Source organism: Syngnathus floridae, chromosome 19 (genome assembly GCF_059516105.1).
Source record: "Syngnathus floridae isolate MCC-2025c chromosome 19, RoL_Sflo_1.0, whole genome shotgun sequence".
In the NCBI taxonomy this organism is placed as follows: Eukaryota; Metazoa; Chordata; class Actinopteri; order Syngnathiformes; family Syngnathidae; genus Syngnathus; species Syngnathus floridae.
The window spans coordinates 598,425-613,787 of record NC_142431.1 but is presented as its reverse complement, the minus strand read 5'-3'; the positions used below and the strand labels follow the sequence as shown (position 1 = coordinate 613,787).

Sequence of the window (15,363 nt, the reverse complement as noted above, 5' to 3'; positions counted from 1 at the left end):
GCGCGAAAGACAACAATTAAGGCAGACTGAGGATTGCCTTTGTCTTTCGCGGTCTTCGGGGACGTTGCAGCTCCGAGGGCGACAGAGGTCACATTGAGGAGGCCCCGCAGCGGAGCGGCTGCAGAGCATGAAAAGTCGGCAAAGTCTCCTTGATTGCGCCTTTTGGTTCATGAGCGCGTCACTTTGACTGGGATGCCCCGCCCCCTTCCTCTCACCTTGATGCCAAACCTCCATGACCCGGGCCAAGATCAATACGGCGCTTTAAAGAGGACGGACGGCATGTGTAAAGAGAGACGATAAATCCTGCCGAGGAGGATTTCCTGAGCGCCGATCAAGTCTCACGTCGTCGCCTGCCAATACGGGCGGCCGTCCCGTCGGTGGGACGTCAGCCAGTTGAAAGGCCGGTTGCTGCCTTCGGGGTCGACCCGGGATTTGGAGTTGCGCTCGGATGTGGTCAAGCGGCTCGATGGCCTCCGGCGGTGTGAACTCGCACCTGGTTGCGTTCACAGCGACGAATGGGTACTCCCTCCGTTCATTCGGAGCTCTTTGATTAATCAATTAATATTCCTCTCTGCCCCTCAAGGTCCGTTCATTCGGAGCTCTTTGATTAATCAATTAATATTCCTCTCTGTCCCTCAAGGTCTCTTTATACAAAGCCCGTCATTAATAAAAGCAGACATTCAATTCACGGGCAAATCTTGATTGCCGGGTTTTTGTCACAATACGCTTTCATTCGGCGCCTTTGTTTTTTTTTTTTTTTGCTTCAAGTTCACGCAATAAAGCGTCCGTGGCCGCAAACACGCTGAGGCAGCACTTTTGAGTGTCATGCGCTCGATCTTATCAGGCCAGCATCACCTCCGCTCTAAACAAAGTCGGATTTAGCCGCCTGATTCCGTTTCGGGTCTTTAACTGGCAATAGTTGACAGAGGCCTGCGTCGGGCCCGACCCGAAGCCGTCGGAACCGGGCAGACGATGAAGGCCGGTCGGCGCTGGTCAAGAAGAGGCTTTCAAATGTCATAGCAATTAATCCATGCAGCCATCAAACAATATTCTGGAACCAAAGTCAAGGGAGAACAGGGGAGGGGGGGTGGGGGGGGACGAGGTGCCGATCAATCCGCATCACTTTTCTCCTCACCGGGTTATGGGAAAATTGATTTGCCAAACAAAGCATTTTGGAAGCAGCGCGTGGACGTGTTGGGGATCCATTAGCCTCCAGTGAGCATTTTGTTTAACATCGGATTTTCATCACAGAGAAAATGCAGTGTCCTCAATACTTTGAGCCGGGGCTTTACCATTTCTGATTTCTTTGTTCTTGTTCCGAAAGCTTTCCCAAAAGTGCTGATCAACAATGGCAGGGGGTGCGCTGGGGAGGGGGGGTCACTTTCAATTACCCAGAAAATATTAAGGGTGTCTGTCCATCTTAAAAGTCAACATTTGTTGTTGTTGTTATCAATGCACGGTTTGAGCTGTCTGTGCTTTTATTGGTTGCAGTGTGCATGGTGGCCCGTGGCCTTAAGCTGTCTCATCAGCGCAGTGGCGCAAGTGTATCACATTGTGCCCGTCACGCTGTTTTCCAGCTTCCTCTTTGGGATTTCCTCCACACACCATAATGGATCGTCTCTCCCTCAAGGCTCGGCCTCCGTGACCTTGTCTTACTCACCGAGGGCGTCTTAAGCCAAAGAACCCGAAGAGCGCCGTTCCCCCGTCTTTTCACACCCCTTTAATGTCATCAGTGAAATATGAAGTCATTAGGCGATATTAAAACACTGCTGACAAACTAATTAACGGGGGACATTAAACAGGGTGGCCTTGATTAATCCGCTTTAACGATTTCTTTTTTAAATTGGCTGCGCTCAAAAAGGAATACACGTTTACTGGTGGTCTTAAGTTGGGAAAAAAATACTCCGCTGTGTATCGGACCTCAAGGGCAAGCTAAAGTCGGTGGTCCTCTTTTTACCTTCAAGTGTTCTCCCGCGGGTCCTGAAGTCTTTTTGTGGGGTATTTGCTCTTGAGCAGAAGTCAACTGACCCAGCCCAACCTTCTTTCTTAGAATGTCTCTTTCATCTTGGAATGTTTTTGTAATGTTCAACAAACCAATCAAACGCTCACAGGTACGTGGCACGCATTAGACATTCTAAATCATTTGGTTTGTTTCATTTCTTGTTTTTGTACCTTTATCCGCAACCCCTGAGTGCTTGTTAAGAAATGATCTTGTAAATGACGCCCTCGCGTGGTCAAAATTCGTATAACACCTCTTGAGGATGGTGAAGCCCTCCAAAAGGAAAACGAAGCCCGAACAAGCCAGTGCAATTCAACATATTTGTTCTAGCTCACGTTCTATTGCATGCATTTTTTGTTTGTTTGTTTTTGGGCTGTGTCTTTTGTGGGTTTCTAGTTTCTCCGCTGAATTTGCTTTAGATTTTGTCCAAATAATCAATTATTACAGTAAAGTAGTTTCACCACTGATCACACACACCTTCACACCTAAATGTGTATGAAATTAGAAGTAAATACTCTCAAGTTACGATTACTGCCTCAACGGATGGTATCGATTACCGGAAGTCGTCACACAAAATACGTGACGTCACTTCGCGGTTGTACGGGGGACGCCACATTCACAGCCATTCCAACCGACGGATGTAAAAAATATATAGCCGAGGAATAAAAGTACACGTTTCTAATTCCAAGTGATAATTTAAGGCGTTATTGGTGCGGGTAAAACGTTTTTTAACGGGACGTTGTCGGTTTGTAAAATACGATGTAGCAGCTCTCGTTTAGCGAGAGCTAGCTAGCTAGCGAGCAAGCAAGCGTTAGCATCATCGTGCGTATCGCGGCCCCGGCTGAATGTGAGCACAAAGGCAGCGCCCCCACCGCACGCCTCGTTTCGGAACAATGTATCCTTCATGGGGGAACTATGGTGCGCCCCAGTCGCAAAACTACTCAGCGCCCGGACCGCGTAAGCTCCCGGGCGGAGGCCACGCAGGCCCGCCGACGAGTTTCGGCTCTTTACAGGCCCCGTCGAGCGGCTCCATGTTCTCGAGCCTGCAGGAGCAGCACCTCCAGCAGATGCAGCAGCTCCAGATGCTGCACCAGAAGCAGCTCCAGAACGTGCTCCATCCGAATAGCGCACCACCGTCCTTTGGTGGCGGACTCTCGGGGGGCTACTCGGCGCCGACCTGGCAGTCGACGGAAGCGGCTCCTTTGGACCGAAGCTCCGGGATGCACTCCCACATGAAAGGAGACAACGCCGCGATACAGCCGGACCACTCGCAGCCGCCTCCAATTTCTTCATACGCGCACAAGATTGAACCTAAAGCGGCTCCTCCGCTGACTGAGAGCCAGTCAGTTAAACCGCAGGACGCCAACGCTGCTCCGGACGTAAAAGCAAAGGACCCAGTCGGTAAAGACAAGAACTCCACTTTGCAGGTAAATGTCAACAAATGTCAAGTCACAGTCTAATATGACAACTGCGCATGATTATTCATGGCTGTAGTGTTAAATAGTGGTGTACCACAAACGCTTGTATGAGCAGCATGCTCAGACTATTTCTTGTTTGATGTGTCTGTTTGATGGACTTTGGTGTACATGAAGAGAGTGTTCATTTTCACACAGGATCAGCAGCAAGTATGGTACAAGCAGCATCTAGAGAATCTGCAGAAGTTAAGGCAAGAGAAAGCCAAGCCCAATCCAAATAATGCAGAGCCCCCCAGCAGCCAAGCCGTGCAGCCGCCTCCTCCGTCCGAGCCTCCCAAAGGCGAGCCTCCTCCTCCCCCTCCGAAGGAGGAGCAACCGGCGCCGCCTCCGCCCCCTGAGGTGAGCTTTCTGACCATGCTTGTGTGGGCCACTGTGGGCCAGTTCCAACTCGCCATGCTGAACTCCATCTTGTCACGTTTTCGTTTGAAAGCCTGACAAAAAGCAAGACCCGGAAGAGGCGGCCCGACTCCAGCAACTCCAGGCTGCGGCGGCTCAGTGGCAGCAGGTTCAGCAGCAGAGGGTCGGCTTACATTATCAGGCTCTAATGCAGCAGCATGAAAAGCTTCAGCAAATACTGGAAAAGTATCAGCCACTTATTCAGCAACCTTCAAACCTCGAGGTGGGTGATAAAAGCCAATGCCAAACTTTCTCCGTTTACCGTAAAAAACAAGCAAGTCTTTTATGAAGTGTTGGCGTTTCCAAAATGATCCCATTTAGCAACCTTTATGTCTTCCATTGACACTTTGGATTCCGATCTGTTCAAACTTGCGTAGCTGTTGGCATGGTAATAAAGCGCGCCCTTCACGTTTCCTTTTCAGTCAATGTCTCCCGAGATGCAGCTGAGGCATTACGAAATGCAAAAGCAGCAGTTCACGCCCCTTTTCCGAGATTGGGAGCTTACCTTCAAGCTGTGGTCCGAGCAGTTCCAAACGTACCCGCACAAAGACCAGCTGCATGACTATGAGAGCCAGTGGAAGCAGTGGCAGGATCAGATGAATGCCACCAATGTCCACATTCAGGAGACCATCGTTGCACTCACTGCCATGGTGCCCTACGCCGCCATGCAGTATAACAATGCAGCCATGGCGCAGTATGGCGCTTACCCGGGACAAGACATGCGAATGCCGCCACCTTCCATGACTCAGCCGCCGCCCATGACTCAGCCGCCGCCATCCATGACTCAGCCGCCGCCATCGATGACTCAGCCACCACCATCGATGACTCAGCCGCCGCCATCGATGACTCAGCTGCCGCCATCGATGACTCAGCCGCCGCCATCGATGACTCAGCCGCCGCCATCGATGACTCAGCCGCCGCCATCGATGACTCAGCCGCCGCCATCGATGACTCAGCCGCCTCCGCCGATGACTCAGCCGCCACCATCGATGACTCAGCCGCCGCCGTCGATGACTCAGCCGCCGCCGTCGATGACTCAGCCGCCGCCGTCGATGACTCAGCCACCACCGCCGATGACCCAGCCTCCCCCGCCTATGACCCAGCCGCCCCCGCCGATGACCCAGCCGCCCCCGCCGATGACCCAGCCGCCCCCGCCGATGACCCAGCCGCCCCCGCCGATGACCCAGCCGCCGCCTCCACCACCAACGACTCAGCCACAAATAAATCAGCCACCACCAACGCCTCCTGCGGTTGCTGCCAGTCTCACATCCCAAGGCCCACCTCCCGGTCCTCCTCCCGGTCCTCCGCCGGGTCCTCCGCCGGGTCCTCCGCCAGGCCCCCCGCACACTTCAACTGCTGGACCCCCGCCCAGAGGAAGCACCCCCTCTGGAATGGGAGCCAAGTGTCCTGTTAATGTTCCGCCACCAAACTTCAACAGCATTGGGGGCCCAAGGTCAGTACCTATAATTATTTGTAACCAAGTACAGATGGCCAAATTCAAACTTGAATTTGGATCTTTACGCTATTGTTTTATCGTTTTCTTAGAGAAAACATCAGCGGATTCAACCAGCCCATGACGTTTGACGGACCTCTAAGATTTGGTCAGCGTTTTGATCGTCCCCCTCCGTTTCAGCCACCTCAACAGCACTTTGACGGTCCTCCTCGGTTTAACCAACCCAGGATGCGCTTTAATGGGCCTTCTGGGTTTGATCAGCCCCGCCAGAGCTTTGACGCTTCGCCTGGTTTTCAGCAACCCGGTTCACGTTTTGATGGGCCTCCCAGGTTTGACCCGCCCAAGCAGCGCTTTGACAGTCCTTCCAGATTTGACCAGCCGCCCCCATTCGGCAAGCGCTCTAGATTTGACCAACCCCCTAGACAGGCTTGCCCGCAGCCTCCCGTCAAAAGCCCGCCAGTTCCGCCACCAAAAAAGGAAGAACCCCCGTCTCAAGCCCAACAGGGCCCCACGCACCCTGTCAGCGAGGACTCTTCCTTAAAAGCAGTTGAATTGCCTCCAACTGATCAGCAAAACCATACAAAGAGTTTTAGTAATGGCACCACGGACAAAGACATGATCGATGACTTGGTGGAAAGTGGTGGATTTTTTCTTCCTAGCGAACCAATACCTCAGAACAAAAATGCACACACCGAGGAAGATGATTCGATGGACATTTGCAACTCCCCCAAACAAGTTGACGGTGATTTAAGCCAGCCTGCTGCTGCGGCTGCTGCTGCGGCTGCTGCTGCGGCTCCTGCTGCGGCTCCTGCTCCTGCTCCTGCTCCTGCTCCTCCTCCTGTGGAATCCCAGCAAGCCAATTCACCAAATTACCTTCAATTGAACGGCCCGTCAAACAGCAGCGCTCCCGCCTCCCAAAAACAAGAGGAGGAACAACCGCCTACAGAAGCGCAATTAAGACCGGAACCTGTAGGTCCTTTCCCAAATAGAGGGCGAGGTCACCCCATGCAAGGCAGAGGACGAGGGCTGAGGGGACACGGAGACTTCAGGGGGCAAAACACAGGAGCACCCGTAGGGGAGTCTGACAAAAGGCCTCATGAATTTATGCCTCCTGAGGAAGAATGTTATCAGGCGCAAGAGGACTGTCACTGGCAGGATCCACCATACGAGGAGTTTGTCGAGTCTGGGGAACCAGCTGAAGAAATTTGGATGCCAGAGGAGCATCACTTCGGCCCAGAGGAAGAGTATTACGAAGAACCCATGCAAGGACCTCTCAGAGGTAGAGGTGGGCCGATGATGAGAGGACATTTTCCCATGACCCGAGGAGGACCACCAATGGGTAGAGGAGGGCCACCCATGGGTCGAGGCGGACCCATGATGGGTCGAGGCGGACCCCCGATGGGCCGAGGCGGACCCCCGATGGGCCGAGGGGGGCCGCCCATGGGTCGAGGGGGGCCGCCCATGGGTCGAGGGGGCCCGCCAATGGGCAGAGGTGGGCCGCCTATGGGTATGACAGGACCGGACATTGCTACAGGTCCACCCATGGGCAGAGGCGGGCCTATGGGCAGAGGTGGTCCGCCCATGGGCAGAGGGGGTCCGCCCATGGGCAGAGGGGGTCCACCCATGGTGAGAGGAGGTCCGCCCATGGGAAGGGGCTGTCCGCCCATGGGAATGGGAGGTCCGCACATGAGTAGAGGAGGTCCGCCCATGGGAAGGGGTGGTCCGCACATTGGGATGGGAGGTCCACACATGGGGAGGGGGGAACCTATGGACAGTCAATGGGATGAAACGGGGCCAGCTGAGTACCATGAAGAAGAGGAACCTTGTTGGGGGGATGGGGGCCCTCCAATGAGAGGGATGAGACCTCCATTTCCGCCTAACCGCGGTCGTCCACCCCGCGGCCATCCTGGATTCATGCGGGGTCGAGGACTCCCGCCGCACCGAGCGCACGGGCCAGTCGAGGAAGAGTCATTTGGCTTTGGTAGGGAGTCTGGCGATATGGGCATGGAGCAACCGGGTCCTTACATGGGCCACGGGGACGGTCCTCATAACTTAATGCACGCCGGTGCAAGAAGAGGCAGGTGGGCACCTCCTCACAAAGTCATGGTGCCTGACGAAGAGCCATTTTATCAGGAAGAGATGGAGCCCGATCAGGACTGGCGGACACCCTACGGCAGGTGTCCTCCAATGCCGCACGAGCTCCTCGAAAGAGGTGGCGAAATGAGGAGACGACCTATGGGTCGTGGAATGGCCAGAGGCGCGATGAGGCCAGGTATGCCGCACGAAGAGGAGGAGGAATACGCTTTTGGTTTTGTCGATGACTACGGCCGCGAAGAAGATGACCGTCACCGGATGCCGCCTCAGTCCGACGACCCTCGAAATGAAGGTCGGTTCTTCAACCCTGAATGGGACAGAGAGCATCCTCCGCGAGACAGAGAGCATCCACCTCCACCGCCGGAGCACTACCGGGATGAGCGCTGGCTTGAGGACAGAGAGCGAGGCCCCCCGCGTCCTTTTGAAGAGTACGACCATAGAAGAGGCGAGATCAGAGTTCACGATTACACAGAGGAGCCGCCGTCCCGACCGGAAGATCTGCCACGTCCTTCCGAATGGGATCGGCCTCCTCGATTCGACCCGCCGGCAGAAAGAGCTTTCCCAGCCTATCGTGACGGCAGAGATGAAGCTCCTCTGGAAAGAGCTCCGCTTCCAAATGAACCTGGCGGAAACCCGCCAGAGTGTTCAGGCGACATGCACGGAGGGAATCTGCTGGCTCTTTCCCAGCGGCAGCATGAAATCATCTTAAAGGCTGCCCAGGAATTAAAACGCCTTCGGTAGGTTCCGTCCGACTGAGCTCCAGCGCCGTGTCAGTCAGTATTGTTCCTCAGCGCGTCTTGCCTTTGGTGATCAGGGAGCAGCAGGAGGTGAAAACCGATCCTACTTCTCAGCACACGCTCGTTGACACCTTACCTGACCTTCCCGCCGGGATTCTGGGTTTGGAGATCCCGACCGAAGTCCGAACTGCGCTAAAGGTAAACAAACGTTTGATGAGCGAACCCATCTCTGGTGTTTGGAGCGCCCTCCAATTGTTGTCCTTTGCAGGGCATGAGCTCATCTGGCCACACGGCCGTATCGCAGTCTTGGGATCCCAATCCCGCCGCCTCTGCGCCCACGGTTATTCCAAAGACTGTGGATTACGCCCACGGACACGGTATAGCAAACCATCCGTCTTTATTTCACAACAGCCGCAATACGTGTAACGTGTTTCAGAACCCGGTACCACTGTGGAGAGGATCGCTTACGGTGAGAGGATTGTGTTGAGGCCCGACCCGGACCGCTGCTATGAAAAAGGTGGGTGTCGCCTTTGATTGACAAAGCTGAATTTGGCTTTTTTTACATTTGGATTTTTTCCCCATTGCGCTCCCAGAACCTCTCCGAGATCCTTACAGCAGGGACCCCTATTACGACAGACGACCGGACCCTTACATGGAGCGCCTGGAGTTCAGTCGAGAAAGAGAATTCTACAGAGAAACCCCTCCGCAAGAATATGAACGGGAACGATTCGGGCGGGAACGATACCCTCCGAGAGATCGAGACGATAGGTAGCGCCTCCTCGGCGTAGTAGTATCGTGTTTTTTTTTTTTTTAAATTCAAGCTCGCTTTCAATGGCTGACGAAAGGGATCGCAGCGCGGCTAAGTATGGCTTTGACGAAAAGCCATCGGATCGGAACTCACCTGCCTTTTCCGTCCACGCAGGCCCCCTCATCGTCCGGGCTACCGGGAACGAGACCTGGACTTTCGAGAGAGGGACCGGAGCGGCAGCCGCGATCGGGAGGACCCTTTCGGGAGGCCGGGCTACGATAGGCCGCCACCCTATGAGCGCTCCGGACACGAGCGCGGCGGGCCCGAGCGCTACGGACATACCTCCTCTCCCTTTGGTAAAGCAATTTTAATCTTGCACCTGTTAAGGAGAGCTGGAAATTGTCAAAATGTTGTCCGTTAGACCGAAGAAGCTACCCTGAGGAGCGAGGCCCCCCCTCGGCAACGCCGCAGCCGGCGCCCCCTGTGGAGAAGAAGCCCGAGATCAAGAACGTGGACGATATTCTCAAGCCCCCCGGAAGGCTGACGCGGCCCGAGAGGGTATCTGATGCCGCCGCCGTGTCTCTGCTGGCTAAGTGGCTTTCGTTTTCGTGCTCATTGCGAAGCCGCTGTCGTGACAGATTGTCGTCATCATGAGAGGGCTCCCGGGCAGCGGAAAGAGCCACGTCGCAAAGCTCATACGGGTCAGGAGCGGCGCGTTCGTTTTTGGTTTGAAATGTCATTTGGGTGTTTACGGGCAACTTTCTGATCGTCTTTATACCTTCAGGATAAAGAGGTGGACTGTGGCGGCGCCCCACCAAGAGTTTTGGTTTTGGATGACTACTTCATGACAGAGGTTGAGAAGACCGAGAAAGACCCAGACACGGGCAAAAGGGTCAAAAGGAAGGTGAGGACTCCAAAAAAAGTTGATTTCACTCCAGGGTTGAGACTGTTGCGCAAAAGGTAATCATCCAACTATGATACAATTGCCACCAAGATGGCGGTAAAGCACCCCTTTTGTCTAAATGACGAATTCAACAATTTGTATGTCAAGGCACTTGCGTCACATGATGCTCAGCTTTTGAATTTGATTGCTCGGCATTGTAATTGATCAAAATTGCAAAGCCTTCAACAACAGGACGCCTCCCCCTCCAGGTCCTCGAGTACGAGTACGAGCCGGAGATGGAGGACACCTACCGCGGCAGCATGCTCAAGACCTTCAAGAAGACCCTGGACGATGGCTTTTTCCCTTTCATCATCTTGGACACCATCAATAACCGGGTCGGGCATTTTGATCAGTTCTGGAGCGCTGCCAAAACCAAAGGCTTCGAGGTACGTTGTTTTCTTAGAGCCACAAAAACAAGTCCGTCCTCTCCCTTCGCTCATGTCGAGAACGCTCGTGTTCCGTCAAGGTCTACATCGCCGAAATCAGCGCCGACGCCCACACTTGCGCCAAGAGAAACACCCACGCGCGCACCCTGAAGGACATCCTCAAGGTCTGAAATGGCAAATGACTGAATGGGCCGAGAGCACAATTGCTTGACGGCTCGTGTCACCCCTCATGCAGATGTCCAACACCTGGGAGTCCACCCCTCGTCACATGGTGCGCTTGGACGTGCGAGCCCTGCTGCAAGACGCTGCCATCGAGGAGGTGAGTTCTTCCACGCTCCGCTCTCCCTTGCCACGCTTGCGCCTTCAACTCACAACGGGTCACCCCGCCAGGTGGAAATGGAGGACTTCCATCCCGAGGAGGAGCCCAAGGAAGCCAAGAGAGAGGAGGAGGAAGACGGGGATCGGGTAGGACATGAAGCACTCTCGCATTGGCAGCATCCATACATATGCACATAAACTAAGTTGTTTAGAACATTAAAGATCGGGGGGCGGGGGGGGGGGGGGGGGGGGGGTGATAATCAGCCCGGTTCACAAAAATGGAAAATAAAAAGAAATGCCCTAATTAAGCCTGCACAAAAATGGACCGACTGCCGAGTGTCAGAAAAGCTTGAAAGTCGTAAGAGCAAAGCATCAGACCAATTAAATTCAATAGAACCCAATGTAAAGGTTGCGCAACCGATAATTACGACGGCCTCTTTCGTTAGTTTGAAAAAGTCAAAAGCAATTTCACTGGTGTATTTAATTGCGCTAAATGTGTAATAAGGGTCAATTCAAGCCAGGAACTTTAAAAGCACTTTACAGAAAGATGAAATCAACTTTTGATCACTTGAATCTAAACTGACATTTTATTTGTATTTAATATTTGTATTTCGACTGCCCATTTACTTGTCACACAGTCGTAGATCTTTGCTTCAAGTTATTGGACAGCCGAGTAACTATTTAGTAGTCCTGCCAAATAGTAAAGTAATCATTAAAAAAAACATTTTGGAAAAAAAATAAAAATACTGTACCTATGATACTGTAACTTTCTATAAACAAACAAGCTGATTATGAGCAAACATATGCATGTTATTTTTTGTCATAAATGAGATGAGGGGGACGGGTTAAGACCTCAGCCGAGGCTCAGCGATTGTACTTGTCGCCTGTTGTAACTTTTCATACATAGCAGCCTTGCACATGCATATTGCCCACTTTGCATTTTTTTCATCCATCTGGAAAGATGGCTCCTCTTTGGACCCTCCCTCCTTGTGTTGCGTAACCTCTGTTTCCATTATTTCCTTGACCTAATTGAGCAATGATCACAAAAGATGAGACAATGATGTCCAATGTGAAAATGATCTTGAATATTTTTCTATCCTCCACGTACTTGCGCTAGCAAGATTTCAATATAGCCGCATTGGATGCGCAACGCCAACTCGGTGGTGGGATGTTTTTAGTTTGAAACATTCAATCAATTTTCAAAAATGGTGGTCAATTTATCTGACAAGACACTGAGAATGGCATCTTTGAACGGTGGTTTTCAAAGTGCAGCCATAAAATATCACTATTGCATGTCGTTAACTCTTTATTGTTCAGTCATCTGCCCAAGAACATTTTCAGTGCTGTGTGCAAATGATCATTTGAAAAATATTTTACTGTTACCTTATACAAACAGAAACTGTTGTTGATGTTGTTTTTGTTGTTTTCTCAAAACTGCAAAGTCTGCTTTTAAAATCAGATATTTATTTTTTATATACTTAAAAAACTGTTGGTGACGCGTGTCCGAATGTCCGTGGAGCATAAATGTCGGCCGCTTAAAATGCGCTTGGAAAAGTTGTTCACTCAAAAATGTTTAAATATTAGTTTAGTTATATATATCGTTTTAAATACATGTTGATGTATCGCCCTACTCTGTGCCACTCTATTTTCAAAACATATTTTTAGGCTTTAAAAGGTGAACAAATTCCATCATAAGGTGTGTGACTTGGTTCAAAAACCACTCCTGGCAGTTATACAAAGTTAAAAGAAAAGAGGTGAATTTTATTTGGGGCATTTTGTGTCTGTCTTGAAAGGAGTGAGGCAACCTTTGAAACCTTGTCAATGTTTGTCCACCAATGTTGCCCATGTGGCCCTCGAGGTCAGTCGGCTGCACCAGAACACTTGCTTTCCCAAAACTCATAACTTGCACAAATGTCAACAATGTCTAGCACATGCCTCATAATGTGTGTTTTATTATATTCAATTAATGAGCAACAAATATTTTGAAAGTATAAAAAAAGACAAGTCCCACGCAGTATTTGACGTTAGCGTGGACTTGCGCACTCGTGTCAGCAAATTATTATTTTATCTGAGTTGATATTGTTTTCGTACCATCTGCTAGTTTGCAGTCCTTCCACTTGACCTCATAAACGGGTGTGGTCTTTTCTTTTGCAGCAGCTAACCCTTTTCTTTCTCTCTCCTGTCTGCCTCGTTTTGCCTTGCCGAGATGTTTAACTTCTGCAGTGTCTCTTTACACAATCCAGGGCTACATTCCAAAAAGCAAATGGGAGATGGACACGTCGGAAGCGAAACTCGGTAAGTTCACTTCATGTGTGTGATGCGGTGTTAGAAGAAATAAAAAAAGCAATGGCCGACTTGGGCTTTGCGGTTTCCGTAAGCGATTCTTCGCCAGCACGTTTTGCAATTTAGCATGTCTGAAAACACTCGAGCAGGCTTTGGCGCAAACTCAGAGAGCGAAACGAAAAGCGCTAACAACAGATTGAGGATTTGAGGGAAATCTGCTAACCGTCTCAAACGAACGCTGACATTTTCATCGGCGACGTGTCGTTACCTCAAAGCAGCGGCTACGAGCGTCAGAAGCTCGCCGAGCCATTTTGCGCTTCACCAATAAATGCCCGGCCGGCCCGGCCGGTTCTTGTCGGCCGTGACCTGAACAGCAACGGTGCGTTTCTTCAGACAAGCTGGACGGTTTGGGGATTGGCAGCAAGAGGAAGCGTGACGCCGCTCACATGGCAGGCATGGAGGACTACCTTCAGCTGCCCGATGACTACGCCACCCGCAAGTCTCAGCCCGGGAAGAAAAGGGTAAATGGGCCCCCGTTACTCGCTTTGACCCGCCTCGCCCAGCTCCGGTCGCGCATCATTTCTTTCGAAAGTTGCAAGGCGCCACTTGACGTTTTTGTTCACTTGATTGTGATGTCACGCAAAATGTTCTTGTCTTTTTTTGAAGGTGCGGTGGGCCGATCTGGAAGAGCAAAAAGACGCCGACCGCAAGCGTGCGATCGGCTTTGTGGTGGGCCAAACGGACTGGGAAAAAATTACAGACGATAGCGGGCGCCTTGCACAGAAAGCGCTCAACCGTACAAAATATTTCTGAAGCATCACCACCGTCGCTCTTTTGTTTGTTGGACTTGAAGGTATGTACGGCTTTCTTCTAACTAACATTGCGTACACTCGTCATGTATTTCTGAACAATGGTGAAAATGGGCAATTGATTGACGCCCGCCGCAAAAAGGAGGCCGTGATTGGCTCTAGGGGAGGGGCGCTAAGATGGAGAGGATGGTAAAACCTCAACGCCATCCATGTAACAAGTTCATGTCAGTCACTCGTGACTTCATGTTGGAAATGAATTCCACCAATAATCGATTCATCACACTTGAGCATCACAAAGACTCGGACTGTTCCAAATCTCCAACGGGGTTGTTTTGTTTTGCAGATGTCGGGACGCTAAAACGGGAGACTCTTCAATCAATTCTTTTGTTCTCCTTGACCAGGATAGGGTTTTTTTAGGTTGATTTTTAGGTCAGCATTCTGGTAGTTATGTATTCAGACAGGCCTTTTTGATGTTTTATATCTGTAACCGTTTGTTTGTTTGTTTGTTTCTCGGACCATGTACGGAAACAATAAAATTTCACACACTTGGCCAATTTGCAACCACATCCGTTTTTGTTTTTAAATTCAATTTATGGACCGAACCGCACTGGTTCCGCAAAACGTACATTTTCACTCTCCTGCATTGATAACGTGTGGTGCTTGATCTATCCTCTTCTTGCAAATGTCTGCTTCCTTTTCCTTAGGTCTAATTCCCTCCATGATGCCGCTGACTTGAATGTAGCGTGTTATTGTAGGGCACGCTCGTTCGCTCGTCATCACGCTTGAACATTGAGCTGGGAAGCAGGAGTCTCCCCTCCGTCACCAAGACTCACTTGTTTTTATGCAGCATTTCCACCCCCAAAAGCCAGAGGAACAAACTTGTTGGAATCTTCCATTTTGTCACTGGATTGTCCTAAAGACTTGAGAAGAGACGAAGCACCTTGGATTCACCGTGGTGAGTATGGAGGAGAAAATGCTGATGTTTTTGTTTGACTGCACTGCCGGCCGCAACAATGTGAGCCCGCCCTTCCAATCCGTTTGCCTTTTCACCTGCCGAGGTCTTTTTTGTTTCTGGTCAAGATTTTTTGCCTTTACCTACAGACCGGCGAGCTATTTTTAATGGGACAGAACGGTAGCAGGCGTTCAAAGGCTTTATAAGACCTCAATATTTGCCATACTTTGTACAGTTACTTTTAAAAAAGGTTGAGAATGTTGGATTGAGGCAAGTATGAGCAAGGAGGGAAGCCCACCTAATTGTCACTTTGTTCAATTGTCATTAAATAGTCAACAAGCACAGAGTTGTGTCCTTTTGTTGCTAACAAGGTTTAGTTTGGTTGAGACGAGTCACTATCTCGGAAATTAGTTCAAAAAATCGAATGCGGCAAACGTGCTGCTCCCAAATTTTTTCATTTTGGTCATTTATCCAGGCAAGGCAATTAAACGGTTCTCTTTTGCAAAACGGACCGTCATGTTGGAGAATGAATCATATCTGCCAACCCAGAATGGGTTTTAATATCAGGAATTCTGACTGTCACAGTACTTGACTTCCTATGTTGATGAGCATGACATTGAAATGACTGTTTTCTTGCCAGTCTACTGCAAAATGTGTTTCTCTTAGATGACCCCATGAAGGGCAACTCTCACCCAGGTTAGTAAAACTGGCCCATTTCAAGTGTCCAATCTTTTGTTGCAACTGCTGTGTATGTCAATCTACTGAGTACA

At 50.8% G+C, this 15,363-nt stretch overlaps 1 protein-coding gene across 4 annotated transcripts in view; it reads left to right on the top strand.

The window, feature by feature from the left end:
• The first annotated feature begins 2,566 nt into the window (after nt 1–2,566).
• The window catches only part of ylpm1 (YLP motif containing 1), a 31,751-nt gene continuing 18,954 nt past the window's right edge, over nt 2,567–15,363 (top strand). For 2 of the 4 annotated variants that reach the window (XR_015854474.1, XR_015854475.1), the window contains exons 1-21: nt 2,567–3,426; nt 3,613–3,813; nt 3,905–4,093; nt 4,293–5,323; nt 5,416–8,154; nt 8,232–8,352; nt 8,423–8,531; nt 8,591–8,671; nt 8,748–8,922; nt 9,077–9,258; nt 9,324–9,460; nt 9,541–9,603; nt 9,687–9,806; nt 10,055–10,231; nt 10,312–10,395; nt 10,467–10,550; nt 10,622–10,696; nt 12,793–12,844; nt 13,226–13,353; nt 13,499–13,685; nt 14,346–14,596. Coding sequence is in view for 2 of the 4 variants with exons in the window: in XM_088362576.1 (XP_088218702.1) it covers nt 2,893–3,426; nt 3,613–3,813; nt 3,905–4,093; nt 4,293–5,323; nt 5,416–8,154; nt 8,232–8,352; nt 8,423–8,531; nt 8,591–8,671; nt 8,748–8,922; nt 9,077–9,258; nt 9,324–9,460; nt 9,541–9,603; nt 9,687–9,806; nt 10,055–10,231; nt 10,312–10,395; nt 10,467–10,550; nt 10,622–10,696; nt 12,793–12,844; nt 13,226–13,353; nt 13,499–13,645 (6,429 nt within the window). In the remaining 2 variants the exon portion in view is untranslated. Of the gene's footprint in view, nt 3,427–3,612; nt 3,814–3,904; nt 4,094–4,292; nt 5,324–5,415; nt 8,155–8,231; nt 8,353–8,422; nt 8,532–8,590; nt 8,672–8,747; nt 8,923–9,076; nt 9,259–9,323; nt 9,461–9,540; nt 9,604–9,686; nt 9,807–10,054; nt 10,232–10,311; nt 10,396–10,466; nt 10,551–10,621; nt 10,697–12,792; nt 12,845–13,225; nt 13,354–13,498; nt 13,686–13,984; nt 14,208–14,345; nt 14,938–15,363 lie in introns of those variants that run through there. The other 2 variants (XM_088362576.1, XM_088362575.1) reach the window with 2 other exon arrangements.